General features: G+C 34.8%; 1 protein-coding gene across 2 annotated transcripts in view; it reads right to left on the bottom strand.

The window, feature by feature from the left end:
* SBF2 (SET binding factor 2) overlaps positions 1-22,763 on the bottom strand; it is a 326,277-nt gene that overhangs the window by 209,450 nt on the left and 94,064 nt on the right. For both annotated transcript variants that reach the window (XM_026070870.1, XM_026070861.1), the window contains one exon: positions 18,869-18,954. In XM_026070870.1, coding sequence (XP_025926655.1) covers positions 18,869-18,954 — 86 coding nt within the window. The remainder of the gene's footprint in view (positions 1-18,868; positions 18,955-22,763) is intronic.

The following is a 22,763-nucleotide window of genomic DNA, read 5'->3' as shown; positions in this document are numbered from 1 at the left end:
TAGTTCAGAAAAAGTAAATTAAATGAAAGATCGAATCACTAGGAACAGACAGTATTAATCCAAGAGTTCTAAATGAACAAAATATTAAGTTACAGAGTTATTAACTGTGGTTGCCACTTTCTACCTTAGTGTTGATGGCAGATTATTGGAAGATGGCAAATGTTTCATCCATTTTTAAACAGCCTGGAAGTTATCCAACATCCTTGTTCTACATGTAGCAAACTTGTAGAAAGTATCAAAGTACAGAACTAGTAACTCTATGGATAAATTAATTATACTGGAGAAGAATCAGAAAGGCTTCTCTACAGAAACATCATAAGTCAGTCCATTAAGAGTTCTTCAAAAAGGCAAATGATGTACTCAGTATAATATTTTGCTTTTCAAAAAAAATCTTTTGGTAAGAATACTCACAAAAAAAAAAATCAATTAAATTAGGTTATCATGTTATAGGATGACAGTTCTCCTCTGGATCAGTAACTGATTTTTTTTTTTCTTTTTTAAAGGAGAAATAAATGGTCAGTTTTCCACAATAGCAGCAGATCAGAAACAATATGCACAAAGATCTGTGCTGAGATCTGTATTGTGGATGGATGATAGGGTTAGTTGGCTTGYTTTATTTTCTCCAGATAATTTATGAACATATCAAAAAGTTAAACAGTAGAGTGTCAAGTCTGTGGAAGACAGAATATTCAGGATAGACATAGCTAAAGCTGATTATGATGGGACCAAAAAGGATCTCACAATGCCAAGTGACTCAGCAATAAAGTATAAGACAGAATTCATAATAGAAAGTTAAAATTAATGCACTTGAGAAAAAATAATCCTAAAGATGCGTATGTAGTAACAGAATCAAATTATCTATTACCACTCAGGAAAGAGATCCTGAAATCTGATTAGGTACCTTAAAGTGTTACTGTAATGTGCAGTAACAGCAAAAAGATTTTGAACACTCAGAATTATTGGAAAAGGAACTGGGAAGTACACATTTGAACTAAATCATGGTGGGGAGGAAGAAGGGGGAACAACAGTAACCAGAGGCTTGGAATGGCTTCTGTACAAGGAAAGATCACACTAGATGGGATTCTCCATCTGGGAAAAAAGATGATCAAGGACAGGAACAGAACAGGCATCTACGTAACTATGAACAGGATCAGTAATGTAAATAGAGAATAATTATCCATTATTTCTCATGGGAAACAATTAGCACTATATAAAACAATCACATCGTAGGTATTAAACAAAAGGAAATGGTTTCTCACAAAGCACAATGAAATTGTAGAACACATTGCGATGGAATGTTATGAAGGACAAAAGAATAATGGATTAAAAAAAAGAGAGAGAGAGAGAGAGAGAGAGAGAGAGAAATAAATGGGTGATAAACCCCTTAAGAGCTAGTATACATGATGGCTGATACATATCCTCTCACTGTGGAAGCCTCTTAACTACTGATTGCTCAAAACTGGAATCATAAGCCAGAGTATATCAAAAGAAGCAACAGTGTGTCATTTCATGGTATCTTATACTCCTTCCCAAGGCACCTAGTACTGACCTGTGTTGGATTCTGGACTTTTATTCTTCTCTTGGATATCAGTATCTCCATTCTTATTTAATGTAATTATCACAGGATACTCAGGAATCCAAGACACTGTTTTCAGCATCTTCCCATAAACCTTGGGTGACCTTTGGAAAGTAGCTCAACTTCTCTATAGCATTTCTATTTATAGTGGAATTAATATATTTAAACCTATTTATCTGTTACACTGCTAAAATTAATGTTTAAAATGCAGCCATCCAAAATTCATATAGTTCTTGTAGCAGTCATGTAAATAATTTAGGGAAATGAAAGGTCACACATACATTTTAATAAGAATACAACTTTGCAGAAACTGTACAGTAAGTATTTTTGCCACTACGTCTAAATTTAAATACCAAGTCATAGTAAAACTTTCTCAGAGGGCATCTTTTCTGCCCTCTCTCTCATATAACTGTGTAAAAATAAAGTATTCCCTGTAAATTTAATTTATGCATTTTTAGATTGAAGCTTGTTAGGGAGTCTTCATTTTCCTTTCATACTGGATCAGTGTGAGCATAAAACACATAAACACCCCTCACCCCCAAAAAGAAAACCTAAAAAAAGGAAGGGGGGGGTAATTGGTATTAAAACAAATGCTAGGTAATTCTGTGTTAGGACCAATCCATTCATACTTCATTCAGTGTGAGAAATAAAGTATTGGGAGACTAAAATTGAAAAAGTGTGTTCTTTTCTGCCACACATTGATAATCTGAAGAGATCAGAGTCATTAAGTTTATATCTTTGAATACACTTCAGAAACCATCACTAAATACAATCCCTAATCTAATTACAGGTTCTATTACAGTATTGCTTTTGCAGCCCCCAAGCAAGATATCATCCATAAAAGGTAAAATAAGTACATAAATTTGCTTTGTTACCCAACTCATCACAGTAAATTAATACTTCAAAAGGAAAACTTAGAAGCACTATCATATTTAAGCAGTAAGACATAATAGGGTGTGCATATGGTGTAATAATGACACACCTTAACAGTTAATAATCCACAAAGTATGTCATTATTATCCCATACTACACACCCTAAAGTGCTTCAGTAGAGATCACATCTGTAGCTTAGTTTAACAAACTAAACGAGTATACTTGGAATAGGTGCCTATTTAGTGGCTGTTAATCTCAAAATGTTTCATCAACAAACCATAAAACATGCCACAAAATATTCCTGCTTGAGTAATCATTTTTAACAAATTCCTGAGATGACGACTGAATTAAAAATACGCACTGTAAAGAATATTTGTGTAAATGAACTCACTCAGAGGCCCGATCCTACAAAAACAGGTAAAAAAGGAAGGGAAGAAAGCAAAAATGATCCATCTCTTTTGTGATTTTGAAGTGTTCTTGCAAGCTTAACAGTGAGTTTTGAAAGATGAGGTGTATCTAAAAACCTTTGCTAAGAAGGCATATTTTTTAGTTAAACTGCTATTACCTTTCCATTTTAACACCACCACCACCACTCAAAAAAACAACCGGCTACAATTATTTCTACTAATTTACAGATTGAACTCCGGGATTGAGGAGTTAAGTGGCTTCAGCTGAGCTCTTCCATAACAACACTATACTACTTGCAGTCTAAAGCCAGTCAGCACAAAATCAGACATTCGATTATGTCTTCCTTAATTGTATTGTTGCTCACCTGGGAGGTAAACAGAAACATTTGGGAAAACATGTTATTGAACAATTAACTGTAAACTAACCACTTAGCCTTTGCCACACAAAATACAAGCAAAAAGTATGTTTGTGGTAGCCAAAATCAATGAAATTTAACCCTGATATGTCTTCTTTTTAAATTCAACAATTGCAATGTATTTAAGTATTTATTAATTACATACAATTCCACAGAATTTATTACTATGTACTTTTTCAAGCATACTAAGAACAACTCAACTCCTTTTTCTTCAGTGGAGGCATACTATCACAGAAAACTAACATCAATGATCTCTCAAGACTGATCAAACTTGGCAAAATTATTATTTAATGGATTCCCATCCATTTAATATCTCTTTAGTTATACAAATTGGAAATGGTTTCCCAACTGACATTAAGTTTCCACAACTCCGTTAATCAAGAACAAAGAAAATTGTAGGTATTCATTTATTACAATGCTTCAGAACAGTTTTCCAATTACACAGTTGGGAATGCTGCTGATCTTTTAGATACAACAGACAACCAGACATGAAATGATGAAAAAACATCTTTTTACGTCACACTATCAAAGTGGAATAAGAAGGAAATCTGGAATTTCAAAACTGAAGAATTTTGAAGACGACATGCTCATAGAAATGATTCAGCCATAACCAAGAATAGCTACAAGTGATTTTTCCAAATAATTTTTGTTACTCAGTCCAAATGTGACAGCTTGTAGGGGACATTTAAAAGATTCTCATGTGAAAACTGTTGCTGCTAAAGCACACTGGCCATACATGGGAAACATCTAAATATGGGGGGGAAAAATGTACTCTCCACCCACTTTTTGAGAGGTTTTGCCAATTCTACTATTATTTGAAAGAGATCAAATTTAATATACAGGACATGAAACAGATATGAAAATGGTCTAACAACAAATCTTAAAAATTGCAAATGCCAACAAGTCTCTGCAAGTACATTACTAAGCCAGAAGGAAGAAAAATCATTGTGGAATAAGCTTTTCTGGTATGCAGTTATAGTGAATAATCATGAGGTGATGTCGAGAACTAGACAAATCTGGTATTTGAAGAATGTTAAAAACACTGAGATCACAAATACACATTGTAACTTTAGTACCCACTTCTTATCCCACTATTTTGATATTAAATCTAATTCATTGTTCATTCTGAACTTATAAGCCACTATTTTAAAGAACATCTTTCTCTTTTCCGCATGCTATGATGCATGTGGAAAAGGAAACAGTTAAAAATGAAAGTAGGTTTCATTTTGTGTACTCCATTTGGGGAAGTGAAAGACTGTTTTTAAAATACTGCATTATAATGTCATTTTTTCAGTAAATTATAAAAGTAGATAGCCTCTCGTGCAGCAAAAATTTATTTGCACTTTTTTTTAGAATAAAAGTTTGCCTCAGTTGTTCTTAGCTCACAGGTAAACCTAAGCCTGAGATAAATGATCAAAATCATAATTCCATTGTGCATTTTTAATACTAAGAGCATATCTGCTTGGTTAATATCCAGTGCAATACACAGTGTCAATCTATACCAAGTAATTACATAATCTCAGCTTGTCCCACCATAGTGTCTTTTAGAAAGACACACTACTATAGGTTCAGATTTAACTGCCTTTACTTATATAAAAAGCTAAAGCTTTAAATCCTAAAGACATGGAGACAACCAAAAAATAACAACAGCAGCAACAAAAAAGAATGAATCAAAGTTAAAGCCTGTTCTTATGTTAAATTCCCCACAATTTATTCCCAAATGACAACCGGAGTATTAGCAGACCAACAAAATAGCAGATTATTTTATGGGGGGTGGGGAATGGGGGTTATTACACATTATTTATTGCATTAAAATAGTTTTATTCCTGATTTTATATATACATTGATTGCTTTAGTCTAAGTAACTTGGCAGAGATCCAAGTCAGAGCATTTCGAGTATTTTCAAATATTCTTGCAACAGAAAAAAAAAAAAAAGAACAAAAGACTTGAGGATAAACTGAAAACCTGTTCAGTACCTGAGTGTGATCTATCTGTTTTTCATAAATAGAAGATGGCTTCTCATGAAAGATAAAGGAAACAGCCTGTGCAAGAAAAAAGATAGTAGTAAACAAGCAGCGAACAAGTAGTTTGAGGACACCTTTATGATAAAAATCTAGAAGGAAAAGAAAAGTAGCTACAAATACATCATCAGTACTTTAGTTTAATATATAAATCCAAAAAGATGAGGAGAAAAAGAAATTTTTGCTTCAGAAACACCACATTTAAATAAAGCTTCAGCTTTAAATATGAGGGGTTTTTTGGTTTGGGGGTTGGTTTGTTTGGTTTTTTTTTTTCCCCTGGAAGTCATGCAAAATGGAGACAGGCTATGGCAATATTTTCATGCTCTAGAAGCACACAGAGTGTAGGTGACACATTTCAAAGCGTATTCCAAAAGTCATTCAAAAGAAGATTTGGGTATCGACATTCTTCCTGTTTACCTAGGTTCATGCCACAGCTCAAATTTAATGAGTTGCAGGCTGAAAAAGAACTTCAAACCTTAAAGGATCATCGTACAAGTAATATTAACTTCAGTCTGAAGCACCTTATCTCCAAATGTGTGAAAGTTGGAGCTTCGGAGACCAATACTAGCCAGGAGGCCAGTTCAAATGCCCAGTATTTTACTATATTGTTGATATAAAGTTAGTTTTAGTCTATCCCTGATATCCATTACAGCTAAATAAAAGCACCTGTTTAAATGATCCTTAGATGGCATGTCCTTGAAGGGCATAAAGACACTGCATCTAAGCATATCTTAGAGACATCTCTTAGCAACATTAAATAAGGCTGTATCACTTCATGGATCAAACTGCAGCATTAATACTTTCATCTTAGAAATCTGCCACTCCCAAAGCTTTTGTCCTGCATTGGTTAATTTCTGAGATTCACACACCAAGGACGACAGAAAAAGAAGAAAGGCTTCTGCTGAAACAAGTCCAGATAAACTACTGACAAAAATATTTGTTTCACATATTGGTTTCACATTCAGAACTCATTATAAGAGGCCATGCTTATGATAGATCCCCACTCATGAGAATTCCAATACGAAGACCACATTTCTTAATCAACAATTAGTCCTAAAATAAGCACTTATAATATAGATCTGGATATATTTGTATTTTTCTTCTTCCTCTTAATACAAATTGTATTTTGTATATACATGAACATTATTTCTTTACTCTTATTTTACTATGATCAAAATGTACTCCGTAAAATTACTATAGATTTTTTTCCTTAAAATAAGGTGGTTTCTTCATTACGCTCTTACACCCATTTACCAAACCCTACTATAATAATCATCACAATATCACCAATATTCACTAGAGCCCAGAAAGCTTATTAAAATCAGGTTAGACTTTATCAGAAATTATTAAATACMATACAGGATGAAGAACATCTAAATGGCTTAGCTCCTTTTTATATATTAAAACTTGCAAGTTAATTACTAAGGCTTTCCTTTTTCCATCTACAAATATCAGGCTTTATACAAAAGAAAACAATACACTATCTTATGAGGAAATGGACAAAAAAAAGTCTGAAGAGGCTGCACAATAAAACCTGAAAAGATATGAAACTGTTTTTGCCAATTCCATGCAATTATTCAAGAGACAGCACCAATATAAAGTACTGACACCGTACTGACTAGTCTTTACTTGAAAAGCAAATCAACCAACCTTCCCAACCTCAGGATTTCTAAGTGTCAGAAGCAGTCAAAATTAAGTCAGTGAGGAAGATGCCTGAGGCCAACATACTCCTTTTGAAAAAAAAAAAGAAGGAAATAAACCTTCCAGTGCTTTCCCTAGGACTCCGCATGACAGTGTCCCTGCCAGACACTGAACCACTGAAATCAGCTTTCTCCCCAAGCCTGCACAGGTCTTTGTGCCAGGCGTGTGTTTAGAGCACACAGCTCTGTCCTGTACTGGCTTCAGAAAGTAAGATCAGAGTTAAACAAATTGGAAACAGCAAAGAGTTTGCACAAATGCTTTTGCTTGGCTTCTAACTGGATAATGCAAGGGCTAAAGCAATGAGTTGCAGCACAAAGAATACGCAAGGTCATCTGTGAAATGTCTTTCGAATATTCATTATCATTCATCTGCATTAAGCCTTTTTTAATGAACACAACTGGAATACATCTTTTATAACATATTATGAATAAGCACTTCTATTGTATAAAGACAAACCACAAAAAGTTTCAGGTTTAAATAGTCAAGTTTTAAAACTGTTGAGCTAAGTCAGCAGAAGAAACTTGCATCAGATGTAACTATGTAAAAATTTCACACTAGAAGTTACTCAAATTGATGTTTGTGGTAAGGTGGGAGGAGAATATCATGATTTACAAGTACAACTGATTAGAAATTCTTAGCACCGGAAGTAGCAGCTTTAACAAAACATAAACCCTTTACAAACTTGTTCAGAAAAACAAAAAAACTTCCTTTATTTCCATTAGTCTGTTTTCCTGAACTATTAGAAAACATTCCAAACTGATTTATATTCAGAGGAATCAACTCCACAGATAAATTATTTCTGGATTCCCAGAACACATTCAGTGACCCGGTTCAAATTTCACAATCTTGTATTCAACCCAATAGACTGTACTTGATTAGATGCACATTATCTGTCTTTCTGCTCCTTCACACAGCCCTGGAATGGACAACTTTGTGACAACTAGACATAGAGTTATAAATTCAATAGACAACAGTCTTGCTTTGTCGCTCTTTCCAAAACCACACAAATTCTCAACTTCCTGCACACATACAAAAAACTAAAACAAAGCCAGAAACTTCAGTCAATTCCTAAAAACTTCTAAAGAATCGCTTGCATTACAGCATGTCAAGAAAAAAAAAAATTCTTACAGAAGGTTGATGAGTAATTATCTGCAATAAAGAGCTGAAACAAAATATGGGAATTTAAACAATAAATTGTTAAGCAGTTCTGAAGTGATTCAGTTTAAAGCCTTACTGAATATTATATGATTACGTTTTTCCTATTTTTTCTTCTTCCCCTCTGGTAGTTATAAGAACCTGGTCTGACAAGCAGTGAAAAAAAATAAATTCTTAAGAGAAAAACTGTATTTTACCAGTAAGGACAAAGTTCTAGGGGAAACACATGTGACAATGATATGTAAAGACCAAGCATCATCTCTTGTGGTAATCCAGACAAATCAGGTTTCTTTCTTCACTCATTGCCACTCCAATGTCTCAATTTGGGATCTTTCCAACAAGTAATTACTGCCCCTCTCAGCGGGGAAACAAACAAGCAAGTAGACAGCGATCCACAGCCTTAGCTTTTAACAAGTTTAAAAAGAACCTCAGGAGACTATCCAATCCTCTTTCATGCCATACGATTAACCTAATATAAGTCATTCCTTACAGATATTTGTCTAATATTAAAAACAAACAAAAACATTCAAAAAAATTCATCCTAAGCAGTATAAACTCTGTCTATTCAAACATTTCCTACCATTCATGCTAAATCTTCTTTACTATCATATCTATCCCACTACTTCTCGCCTTCTTCTCAAAGGACAAATAGAACAGTTCATTCTCTTCCTCTCAGCAATAATCTTTATCTTAAGTCTTCTTCTGTCTTCTTTCTACACATTCTATTCTAATCTACGCAACTCCAATTCTTTGGATTTTTAAGTGTAAATATTTTCTAACCTCTGGTGATCCTAGAATAGTGTTTGCCTTTCTTCAACAGTTTAACTTTCTTGATTCATGCTTAGCCCAACATGATGAACAACACTTGTTTGCCAAGGAAAAGGATGGGGAAATACCAACACCTCTATACTACTAACGCAGAAAGGGATAATCAATTGCATACAGCATGAGCAACAACAGGAAAATAGTAGTTGTGTATAATAAAGGATCTGGATGCTACAGTGCACATAAATATGTGCATATTCATTTATGCATATTTGGGACTATATCAAAACAGTTCTGTAAGCTCAGAAGGTAGAGCCTTCGTAGTAGCTTTTAATAGACTTAAAAGTGTACATTAACTAGTGTCCCTCCAGACAATGTCTTCATATGGAACTATTTTGGAATAATATTCAAAGCTGATTAGCCTGAAGTGGAATGGGCCACCTCATATCAAATTAAGAGTTTCTTTATTCTGAATAAAGAAAATGCTCAGTTGTTTAGAAGTAGATATAGCACTTTACACTCATGTCTTGCATTCATCCAAGTTAATTTTCAAGCCTAAACAAGCATTTTTGGAAAAAGACAAAGCATGTCCATAACAAGGCCAATAAGCAGTAGTAGTAAGTTACTGTAGGAAGTTTAGAGCTAATCTATAGATGTTCTTTATCTGTATCTATAGATATCTATATCTATAGATGAAGGAAAATAAAGTTGAAAAAAGTAAGAAAGCTTGCCTGCAATTTTTGCTGCTCTGAAAATGAAATATAATAGGATCTCTGCTCTTTGACTTTGGCTCTTGGAGATGTAGCTTATTTTCATACCACGTGTTTGGATTTCATGTTGCTTTGCCTCTTCACTCTAGAAGAACTCATGGATCTTGGGCATGAATATGGGCATGAAGAATATTCACAAATGATTACATGCTCAGACTGAGCACACACAGATAACAGGATAAACTGATGTGGAAAAAAACTGTTACCAAAATACACTAGTCACAAAACCATTTACTTCAAGGGTGTTGTTACACATCCTAGGCTTGTATCCTGTGAAATTAAAGAGCACAAAGAATGCTTTGTAATACCACGGTCTCTCAGATGTCAGAGAAAGGTAAGGGGAGAAAGAAAGAAAACACATATGCAAGAAAAACAACTCTAGAACGCCTAGTCACAGTAAGATGGAACTGCTGAGGGGAGGAACTACAGGTCATTCTCAAGTATGTACAGGAGAGGGAACTCAAAGAACAAAAATGACGATACTGATATAATTCCATCATCATAACACTATTTAAATGAATCATAATCACATGTTTGAATCACTATATTCAGTAGGATCTCCATTATTTCTGTGATTATATACTTTTTCTTTTTTTTTCCTTAAACAATACCCTTCGAACAACATTTAAGCAATCAAAATTTCAGGGTGTCCAGGAGAAGCAGGGTCCCCTAAAGACTTCTCACAGTTATAAGCTTAAAATGTCATGATCACCCAAAGAGCTTTGCAAACATTACCGTACCACATGACTGAACTGTGCTCCTCAAGATCTCTTCTGCTTCACTGCTAACACAAAACAACAAACAAAACTTTACAGAAATGTCCATGCTGCAGGCTTGTTTCTAATTTTTAAAGTAATCAAGACAGGAAAACCTTACAGAGACATAATAGGGATACTGAATCAGAAACACGTAAAACTCATGGGGAAGAGAGTATCTTACACAGCCAAATATTATTTGTGGAGATAACACAGGTACTATGAATGAACTAAGAAAAATGTTTGAGGTTGGGGGGGGGGTTGTTGTTTTTCTTTTTTTTAATATAGGAAGCTTATAAAAATGGCTCTGCCTGCAGAGGATTTGAGAAGAATTTAAGCTAAAATAAAATATTTTCCAGTGGCACAAAAAAAAAAAAAAAAGTAATAGGATGTACTTTAAAACACCTTGATAGCATAAAAAAAAAAAAAAGCTAAGTCAACACCTCAATACTCTCTATTTTTCATCATCTCCATGGAAAGATTAGTAACAGTTTAAATTTCAAACTGATGTCACTTAAATACTTCAACATTTTTACTAAAAATGTTAACTCTATAATAAAGTGTTCCCTTTTTTGGTTTGAAAACAAACTTAAAAATTGTATAGAACATTTTCATCACACTACTTCAGAGTACTAAGTAATATAAAACCAAGTTTTGCTATTCACTACTTGCAATCCTTAGATTTTAATATCAAATGATTTTACTTCACTAATCTACAAAGTCCAGAGATAAATCCCGTCAGTTCAAGTAGTGGGTTTCTAAAACCAGAACATAACTATTTTACAGCACAGCAGAGACACTACTGTAAAGCACACCACATTTATGGCACTTTAAGATTTGCAAAGGAGGCTAATATAGATGATTTAAAGTAATATAGATTGAGCCCATAAAATAACACTATTAAACAACAATAAAAAAAGAGTAGCTGTACTTTTGCTATCATCTGTCTTATACTAACTACTGAAATCACCAGTACTGCAACATAATTAGAGTGAATGAAGAATACAGTGCATTTAAAAATGCTGCCCTGAACTCTGTAATGCAGTTGTTTATTAAATAATGACATATGTAATGAATCCTGGAAGGCAAAAAACAGTTTGAAGGGACAGAGAAGAAAAACATCACAAAACCAAAATTTCTGCAGCTGAGCAGGTGCACTGAAGGTTAAACGGATGCTGTAGACAGCCCTTTATTCCACCTCTTAAAGGCATTAATGTTGCAGAAAAATTGGCTTACAGATCAGCCAGTTAAGACTGAAGCATTTAAAGATTAACCCCCATAAAACTTTAAGCACTTCAGGCCTTAACTGGCTGATCTGCAACCCAGTTTGTCTCTTCTTTCACCATATTTAAAGTACTAATACATAAAATGTTCAAGTGTCATATTTTTTCCTATAAAGGATGCATTACACCAAAGTGTTAAAAGAAGAATACCACTAAATGATTAGCATTTGAATTCTAAGAATATTGTTTTTGTAGGAATATCTAATTTTTCTGAAAGACTGAACTTTGGGAATCTCCAAAGTGTTAGGCATTCACTACCTGAAAATCTGGCTTACCTTAAAGTGTCCTGAGTTGACTGACATCAGTTCTGTTTTTCAATGCAACTCAGAGGACAAATTAGTTACTGTTTCTTTTTGATAGCATTCTTCTCCCCTCATGCCATTGTGAAGCTCTAACAGCAGCGTACGTGTTCACTTAAGATCTCAGAGGTATCGCTTTCACTGATAACATCCGTACCTCATCATGAAGTAGAAATCTCTACAGGATGATGATGTTTCTTGTCAAAAGATTGGTATCTATTATGATTTTAAATACTGATATATTTTGAAAATACATAAATACCATTCCTTACACTGATTTGAATTTTTTTCATTTCCCAAATCTTAGGTTAGTAGAAATCTGGGACATGGATCCAGTATTTCCTAAAAGACATACTTCATGTATATTCAAGAGCTCATATTTGAAGCTGTGCAGAAATGCTAAGATCAACAAAGATAAAGATAGACCAAGGAATAACATGCTCATTCCAATAACACCAGCTCCTGAAACTGTTTAGGCATGTGAGAACTTCAGTTTTTCATGCCTTCTTATCTATGCTTCTTTTTTCTAAATAGCAAAGAAAAGCTAGATGTGCAACTGAAGCAATCACATTTGTCCAAACCTACATAGATTACCTGAATTCTCAAAAAGCATGAAATACTCTGTTCCTGTTAAGTGCTTTGTGAATCCCCAACCATCAACAACTCAAACAGATATTCAATTAAACTGCTAGTGTGGCTATACGATGAGGCTAAAAGGATTGCTCCTACTATCAAACTTCTCTCTTTCTCTAGGAAGAGGCAAGCATCCTGCCAGTTCTCAAAGGGATGCACACACCCTCTCTTCATGCTATTTTCCTTGGAAGGAACAACAAATAACTTAAGTCTCAAGTTTAGGTTAAAAGATAAACCATGGTGGACATGGAGTGAAAAACTTGGGAAATTCAATTGAATTTGATTTCAAACAGTTGGCGCAGCCTAGCTGGTCCTTGGCAGAGGAGAGTATAGTAGATAATGACAAGAGAAGCATTCAGAAGTCATGTAAATTAAATTATTTAAACCAAAAAGGCACTCGACATCTACTTTAGAAAATTCTCACAAATGTAACATTCACATATGTGACTTCCCCTACAGGTCCATACACACACAAATATAGAAGGGTAAGAAAAAGGAGACTGTCCTTAGAAGGAAAACTGAAGTCAGTAAACACCCTCCATTTTCTAAGGCATTCTGTGCTTCAATTCAAACTATGCTTGCAGCATATGAGTTGCAACAAATGAATTATAGTATGTTTTGCACTCTGCAGGTTTTCTTCCAAAGCAATAGATTCAGCATTGCCACAGGTAAGTTGTCTACTTACAAAGGGTTTCTTATAATATTTGTTTCCTTTTTTAAACTACAAAAATTGGAACAGGCTTCTCAAAGGCATCAAGCAAAATATTTCTGTCAAATCTCATCTTTAACAACATGCTGAGTTTCACTCAAATCAATCTAATTATTAAGGTAATATGGAATCAAAAGAAACGTTATTCAGTTTTCTTTCCTACGAATACAAGGCCACAGAAGAATGTCTCCTAGTATCATAATACGTGTATGCTTTCTCCAAAGGATTGTATTAACTGTTTTTACTTAAATTACAAAATGTAATTGTAAATTGTAATTATCTGGATGGGCAATTAGCTTGTCTGGAAATGTATGTTTATTTTTATACTTGCATATACTTGAAATGAAAATTATAGATTCATGACTATAGTACTACTGCTATTACTACAGGTTATAGTGGGTATTTTTTCCCTGCCACTAACTGCATAAACACATGGTATCCAGTTCAAACGTAGAAGAGGAATCTATTTCCAGGTGTGACTTTTGTCAACCTAATAAACATTAACATCCCAACTCAGAGTAATGAAGATGACACATGGTTCAGCTAATTTAGCCCACAAATGAAATGAGTGTACAGCATGACATTACATACCACAGCTTCCTCCTTTGACATGTAACTAATTATGACATCTAGAAAGGTTTACAGCAGGATTTAAATTGGCTTATAAATAAAAAAAAAGCAGAAATATACAAATCTAGTTCATTCTAGCAACATACTCTCTCTCAAAAATTCTTTCTACAAGTGAGAACAAGAAGTTTGACCATCCTATGATTTCCTAATATTAAACTGCTGTAGATCTCTTTCCTGATTTTAAAGGATTCTTTTTAAATTTAAGTTGTGTCTGTGTAAAGCTGAAGTAACTTCTCTGAAACACACTATGGAGAAGAATATATTTATTTAAAATAGTATGGGGGGCAACTATCAGGTTTGTATGTTATAACTGCAGGCTCTTGAAAACTGATGACCTAAATCTTTTTCTGAGCCAAATACTTTCTTAGCTTTAAGATGAGTATAAATCTTTGTTCCTTAAAGTCGGCTCATTTCCATGAAACTTGAGAAACTATTTGCCAGTAAACTTATAATGCTCTGATTCTGAGAAGCTAAAATTACAAAAAATGTTTCCCATTATGCCTTTTGAATAGCCCACAAAAGGTTCTAGCAAACCAAAGAGCATCTTGCTGCTTTTGAAGTAATGAAGTCAATATGTATGATACGTAATATTAACAACTCTCATACCTTATTCTCAATTATATCACAATAATCATTACAACAACCACAAAAAAATATGTATTGGGAGCCTTATTAGCTACTGTAATGATAAATAATAAAAAAATTCAGATACGTTTCACAGGAATTTGCAGGCTGCCCACTATTCAAACTTTCTGCATTCAGTTACAAACTGAACAAAGGTCAAAGTTACAAACCCATGACAGAAATGGCAAAGGCACAGAACATAAGATGAAGGTAAATTTATTTTTAAATTGCATTTAAGTTACATTTAAATGTAAATTTAAATAAGGATTTAGGTACATTGATGAGATGCAGATGAGTCAAAGTTCTAAAAAGATCCACTGACCAAGGCCTATTGACAGTATCTTTCCCTCAGAAGTGTCATGGCTTTGTTCACTTACCACTGGCAAACAGAAGACAAACAATTTGTTTCTTTAACAAAACAAATTCAAACACTTCAATATGATTTTATAAAATATATTTCTGTTGAATTTTGGACAATGTGTTGATGCCATAACTTACGTGTATGTTAAACAAAACCAGAACATACCTAACACTGCATAGACAAAACCAGAAATGGTTTATGTGCAAAGTGTACATAGACAGAATATGATACTCTAAGTAAAGTTCAGATTGTAATTACATTTTATAAAGACCAAATTCTCTATATAGCTGTGTGAAATTAATAAAACTACAAACGCAGTCAAGGCTACAAGTGAAAAGCTGAAATAAGGACACCAACTTTCCTAGATAAGCTATTCTCAAATGATTCCTTTCACTCAGTTAAGTGCAAGTCCATTAGGTACAGTTCTTCCAGTGTAAGCCCATTTCTCAAAACTAGGCTCAAAGGGAAAAAAAATATTCTTTGCAGTTTTGTTATTATTGAACTTAAAATTAGCCACACAGCTCTGTTCTCCAGATCATCTTCATTCAGGTCTCAACATCCAGCCACATGGAGACAAGCATGTCTAGCTACATGGAGTCAAGCCCAGAGGCATGGGAGGAAGAGGACACAAATGTCAGAGGCTTTTGTCTATTAGCTTTGGCCGGCGTTTGGACAAACTGCATTTCTACAAGCTGCGGAGGCATTTTCCATCGCACAGTAGTAAAATTCAGAGGAGGGCTCTGTAAGGTAGCATTAAAGTAACTTTTTTACTTTGTTTCATAAAATATCATTAAAAACATGAAGGGAAAAGTACTATTTATTCATGTCATCCGTTACTTCCCAAGCTGAATTATCTGACTCAACAGATAGTATTTGGCCAAATAACTTGGACATCCAAATGTCCAAATTCACAGGCAAATAATATACTTTATAAAACACTGCATTTCAATATTAGCTCAGATCTTCACATTTCTTTTAGACTAGTAAAAATTAAATCTTATGAAAATCTACTAGAAAACTACCTTCAGTTTCCCAGCTTTGTGTTCACCTCTGGAAGAATTCAATTACTTTCAATTAACACATGAAAATAACATATGCTTATAGTGGGACCAGAGTCCTTATTTCTATTGTTTGGCTGCAGTAATTGGGTAGTGACAAAGGAGTGGTGAACACATAGGAGAAGTAATTTTTAGCTCAGATATATGTTCATTTCTGTTCATGTCACAATATAGATTACAAATTAAATAAATACATGGAATAGTGTTTTTAAAATAACTTAAGGAAAAAAATAATAATTCATCTAAAATCTCAGTGGATCATGGCAGAAGAACTTACTTCAGTAGAGGTTAAGACACCCCCCCCCCAAGAAAACAAACAAAAACAAAGAACCCACGCCTTTCAATCCAGTCACTAGGCATGAAAAATTTTGACCTTTTCTTCCTTCACAAAAAACATAGTGGATAGAGTTTAACATGCTTTTCAAATGTAAGCCATCTTTTTTTCTTTTCTTCCATCAGGGAAACCATATAATGCCATAAAGAACCTTCACTCAAGGGAGAGGTAATACACATAAGACATTTTTTAACTCAAAATATTGTTAGAACTAAAGTGCTATTAATTTGTAAGAACATCTACCTTAATTCTCATACACATTCCTGTCAACTGTTGTACTCTTACCCTTCTCCTTCTTTTCCCCCTATATTTGCCTCTTATAAACTTAATGATATTAACATTGCCCTTAAGATGACAACCAGAAAATGACAGATTGCTTTGTTTTTCTCCTTTTCTTTCCCTCAATTCATACTGATTCATGGTACTCATCCAAAACTTGAAAATAGTATCCTGCCAAAACCTGATTTTCATGAGTGATTTACTTTACTATATGATCTTTGTAATATCTCTAACTCTTCAATCTTAATTAATTAAAAATGCTATTACCATGTTTGGAAAACAAATCAAAATAGGAGTAATTTTATATACTGGATGAACAGATACCCTTAATTCAACTTTTAAATAGCCAGGTTTCACTTTAGTTTTAGTTTAAATTCTCAGTGGTTTTGCCTAATGAGTCATTTGAGAACTAATATAAAAAACAATGTTTTGTTCAACCAGGAAAAAAAAAAATCTTCCTTTAGAAACGTGTTTCTTGTAACACTAACATCCTACAATTAAATAAAATGAGAAATAATATTTAGGTACAGATACATCACTTAAGTAGCTTCACTGCTTTAAGAACAGCTGTGATGACTTATTTCAAAATACCATTGGAAATCAGCCACATTACTTTGTTTGAAATAGGTAAGGAAGATTTGCATGACAAAATAAATCTCCAAACATCAAACTCTTGCAGTTGTTTAAGGCAAAAAATCAAGCCATCCAATTAAACCCAAGTGTTTAAAGTTAATAAAAAGAGAGAAGATAAGCCAGCTAAGGAATGACAGTAAACTACTCCGAAAAACAAACAAACAAAAAAACCAACAACAGCAAAAACAGTAGTCATCAAGCACATGCTGGCTAGGCATGTATTAAATAGAGAAATACCAGCGACATCAAACAGCAATTGCTATATATAGCGGTATAATGTTGTAAGAGTAGTAGAAATACTTCAGAGAAAGCAGGAGCTTCCATTGTTTCTGCACAGCACTACATTGCCAAATGCAGTATTATGCAACTATACCGCAAACACTGTAACTATCCATCATGTGCATCAGAAATAATGCTTAACCGGTAATTAATGTGTGACATCCCCTGAAACTTTAGACGTACGCTTGACTGATATGAAGAAATGAAAACCGCAGGCTGTTGAAGAAAACGAGCAACCAGTCGCGTACACCAGCACACCGTGAACTATATAAACCTCTGTAGATGAGAGAGCAAACTGGCAAGCGCTGATCACCAAGATCACTTCTCTTTCACTGAGGACAACATCTGGCCAATGGCACGTTCTGACTCAGCAAGTGAGTGAGGTGAACACTGACTGAAAGGTATCATACCAATAAAAGCTTGCTATTTGCTGTATCTGTATAATAAATTTAGTGAAGAGTCACAGTGTCTTTGTAGCCTGCAGCTGATTTTTGCTCTGCAGTACAAAGACTTCTATTGCAACACTTCTTAGAGGCCATCTTCTCTAGCTTATCCTGTCCCAGAAGTCCTCAAGTTCTAGGTAGTAAGAGTTTCACTGATTTCTCAGAAAMCTAATTTGCTGAGTATGACCAAAGTATTCTGTTTCTCTGTAGGATTTTCAGGGCCACACATCTAACAAATCCCTGATCTGGATGAATAAGAAATACCTATTCCTTATATCTCACAATATGAGACCAAGGAAGGGAAAGAAGTGGTATTTAGTGAATTATCAGAGGGGGCATTTAAAACAGATCACTATATACTAGTCTTGTTTAGTGTACTGTTTTCATAAGCACCCATTATACCATCTGTCAAGGACAATATTGGGTAAAGATTGACCATTTCAATCAAGCCAGTTCATCGTGGTGTTATTTTAAATTGTTATTTGTATACAACATACAAATACACATTTGTTTTTATTTGAACATGGCAATGAAAAGTCACCCAAGATCTGAATGATGCTTCTAAAAATGTAGTCAACTATAACTTAATGGTGCAAATAAACATTTATTTCAAAAATACTTTTTCTAACTTTGCAGCAGACACCTTCTATATTCTAGGAATATCTACTTAATAGATTAGGAACGGAAAAAGTATTCTGTCAGCCAAAATTACTTTACTTAAAGCTATCATCTATCCCTCATTCATGTAATTTCTGTGCATGCCACGTCAGGTTAGATAACACAGATTATTGCATGAAGGCCAATTCACCTTCCAACTATATGCAAAAGAAATTCTAAAAATTACATTATGCAACACAAACTTACCAACTCTATTCCCTGTGGAAAAGGAGTGTCTTCCCAGTCCTTCTGAGGAAATCTCTGTATTATTTTACCCAAACCTTCTGCTGAGCCTGGTGAAAGATAAAATTCAATTACTTACAGGACAAAATACTACAGTTTAAAATGCCAAAATTTTCAGAAAATTCTTCCTAATATTAGGAAATTTTTTACCACAAGAAGTAGAATAGGCTCTTTAAATGTGTTTTGCAGGTCACATAATAAATACAGTCTTAATATTCTCCAGCAGTAACACAGAGTAACTATACCAAATGAAGCTGCAAGCCGTACCCAGCCTATGCCTGCCAAGGGTGTTTTCAACATGGTATGTGATTTTTGGTAATTCTAGTCTCTCTCTACAAATGGAAGTAAATTAAAAATGAATATAATGGATATCCTGTTTAAAAAAAAAAAAAAAAAAAAGTCAAACATTTTTCAAAAGCAGTCTGCTAAAAAGTTTATAAATTAAAAATTTACAAGGTTTATCCAGGACATTCCAGTTCCTTGCTAGGATCCCTAGTCGTTTTCCTTGAACAAGGCAAAAGTGTTTTTCTACACTGAAAAGCATAGAGAAGAATTGTTAATTTCCTATAACTTCTCTGATCCAAACATCCTTTAACTACAGTGCTATAGAAAGCCCTTCAGAAATGTAATTTGATTTCTGTGATTGTCACAAACATTAAACTGTAGTGCCCTATCTTCTTGAATGGTATAGGAATGTATCTACAAACATGAATTTGTTCTTTCTTCATCTTGGAACTGTTGAAGCCTTAGTGTAAATCTTGAAAAGAACCTTAACTTTTTACTGAATTTTAGCTCTGCGATACACAAGACACCTGTAGGAAAAGGCAAGATTTGTGTAAGAGAAGAAAGTAACCTATTTATCTTACAACCAAATGGTTTTAAAAATATATATTTTTAATTTTGTTTTCTGAAGGAAATTGCTTTAAGATAGCCAAATATTTCATATGCACACTGAAGACTTATCTAACATTCTATATACATTTTAAATCCAAGGAAAGAAGACTTCTATGATAACATTATAGATCCATCAGTTCTCTTGGATGTTTTAAATGGCATTTCACAGGTAAGCAAACATAAAAAAAAAAAAAAAAAAGATTCATATGCTTGCAAGTCAGCTGCTGGGTAGAAAAGAGAGGCTCAAACTCCTCTGCTTTCCTCTCCCTGCACTGAGAAAAAAGTAGCAGATTGGAGCAGTTACATCTTCTGTATGGCAGCTTCCAGCTAGGTAATCAGCATCGCAATCAAACTGGCCAAGCAGCATATACAGAGCTCTAGACTACCACAGTAGTATTTGCATTCCCTTGCTTAGTAAACGTATCACAGGAGAAACAGGGTGGAGAGGAAGCAAACTGCAATCACTGCAAACAGATAAAAGTTTATGGTTTAAAAGAAAAATATTATATATTAAATAATTTATATATTATAAAATAATTTATTTTCAATACTTATGAAACCAGGTTTCATTAAACTATATATAAAGTTTCCTGAACAGTAAGGCTGAAATTTACAACCATTTAAAATCTATTTTAATAGTTTTAGTAATCTATGCTGACTCATCACAGTCAACTGCATCATCCTTTCTCTAAATTCATACTATGAAACTTTGAGATTAAATGTTAAAATTAAGTTTTAAATATTTTCTTGTGAAATTCTCACAGCTATCCTTAGCTGTGAAAAACAGTACAAATTCTATATTAATAGAAGGAGTCCATATATGTTGCATCCTCTGCAGACACCCAAGCAGCAGCAGCAATGAATACATTATTTTACTGGCCATACTATATAAACAATACTCAGTCTGAAGAGTGTTGCCAACAGGTGGAGGGAGGTGATCCTCCCCCTCTACTCAGCCCTGGTGAGGCCACACCTGGAGTACTGCGTCCAGTTCTGGGCTCCCCAGTACAAGAGGGATGTGGCACTACTGGAGCAAGTCCAGCGAAGGGCTACAAAGATGATGAGGGGACTGGAGCATCTCTCTTATGAGGAAAGGCTGAGAGAGCTGGGCCTGTTTAGCCTGGAGAAGAGAAGGCTGAGAGGAGATCTTATCAACGTGTACAAGTATCTGAAGGGAGGGTGTCGAGAGGATGGGACCAGGCTCTTTTCAGTGGTGCCGAGCGACAGGACGCGAGGCAACGGGCACAAACTGAAACACAGACAATTCCATCTGAACATGAGGAGATACTTTTTCACTGTGAGGGTGACAGAGCACTGGAACAGGTTGCCCAGAGAGGTTGTGGAGTCTCCTCCTCTGGAGATATTCAAAACGCGCCTGGATGCAATCCTGTGCAATGTGCTCTAGGTGACCCTGCTTGAGCAGGGGGGTTGGACTAGATGCTCTCCAGAGGTCCCTTCCAACCTCAGCRATTCTGTGATTCTGTGATACAGCTCAAGTCTACTACATAAAGCAACTCATAAATCAATTTTATGGTGGAAAAAAGTATGTTCTCTTTAAGCTTCCTGCTAATTCACATTTTGAGTTTGCTTCTATCCTTTAAAATCTGTAATAAAGTTAATAAGGTGTTTAGACAGGATGATAAAATAATTTACTAAGAGCTATTTTTTCCATTTTATGTATTTTTACAGTTAACATTCTATGACTTTCTCTTGGAAATAATTTGTCAACACGTGTTCTTAGTATAATGGTTATATAACTATGCAGAGAAAATTCCAAACAGCAATATTACCCCCAAAATAGCGCATATCAGTTTTGACTGTAAATCTGTGTTACTGCAAGCAAATAGGACAGCATACTGAGGGACTGCAATCAGACTGAGTTAGCTAGAAGGTGGAAGTGGTAGTAAGAGAGAGCTATTTAAAAGCTGAAGGAGACATAATACTTAGCGAGAACCTGCAGAGGTGCTGAGAAAGCAAAGAGTTAGGATGTGCCAGAGACCAAGAAACAAACACACACGGCTACAGTTTTTGTAAGGAAAGGGAGTTACATACCTATTAGTCTGTAAGGGCTAAATGGGCTCACCAGTCACTAACTTGTTTAAGGACAAGCATTGCCTCATGTACCCTTTCTTACAGCAGTGGCTTCTACTCCTTTCCCCCCTATTTCATCTCAACCTCTGTCCAAAGTTAGGAGGTATAAACTGGAAAGGCTTTCCCATCTGCTTCTTCCTAAACAGGTCTCAGAAGATCAGACAGTCATGCCACTTCTCTCCTAAGGAAGAGAAACACTCTACCGTATTCCTTCTTTCTTCTATGGGCATCCAGTAACTCCTCCCACACAAAAACAAGAACAGAACAGCTGTATTTTCAACCAGATACTGCAGGGATTGATACGCATTTTGTGGCTAGCATGTAATAAGTAGTCCCCTCTCCTCTTAACTTTCACCTTGTGTACCCCACTCACAGAGAACTCCTCTTTTCTCCTATTCCTTTACACAGTCACTGACTTGACAGCCTCCATTACTCACTCCTTCAATTTGAGAGGGATGTTCCTTCACTGTGTAAGTATCAGAACTTCTTCCTTTGTAGCATAAGTCTCAAATTACTATGTTATCTGCTCTTCATAAGTCATACTTTTGTCAAATCAATTCTTCCTCTTGTTCTGATGGTGGTCAGTGGAGGAAGGAAGGGACAGAAAACAACACAACCAAGACAGCAACGAGCACAAACACTCTCCAAGGGAAGCAGAACTCGTGGCTGCGAGGCCAACAGCAAGAAAGGCCAAAAGGACTGAGGCGAACAGAGAGACTTCCCGGAAAAGAGTTATCAAACAATTACAGCACCAAAAAGTATTAAGTCTCTGCTATGTATATTCTCTCTGTGGGAACACAGGTGACATTCACTCTAAAGTCACCCCAATTCTGAAAAGTCTGAAGAACATGGAGACCTCGGACAGAACAGGCTA

This window comes from Apteryx rowi, unplaced genomic scaffold, assembly GCF_003343035.1.
Source record: "Apteryx rowi isolate R43461 unplaced genomic scaffold, aptRow1 scaffold_107, whole genome shotgun sequence".
NCBI classification, from domain to species: Eukaryota; Metazoa; Chordata; class Aves; order Apterygiformes; family Apterygidae; genus Apteryx; species Apteryx rowi.
The sequence above is the reverse complement of the archived record's forward strand: the minus strand, read 5'-3'. Positions and strand labels throughout refer to the sequence as shown.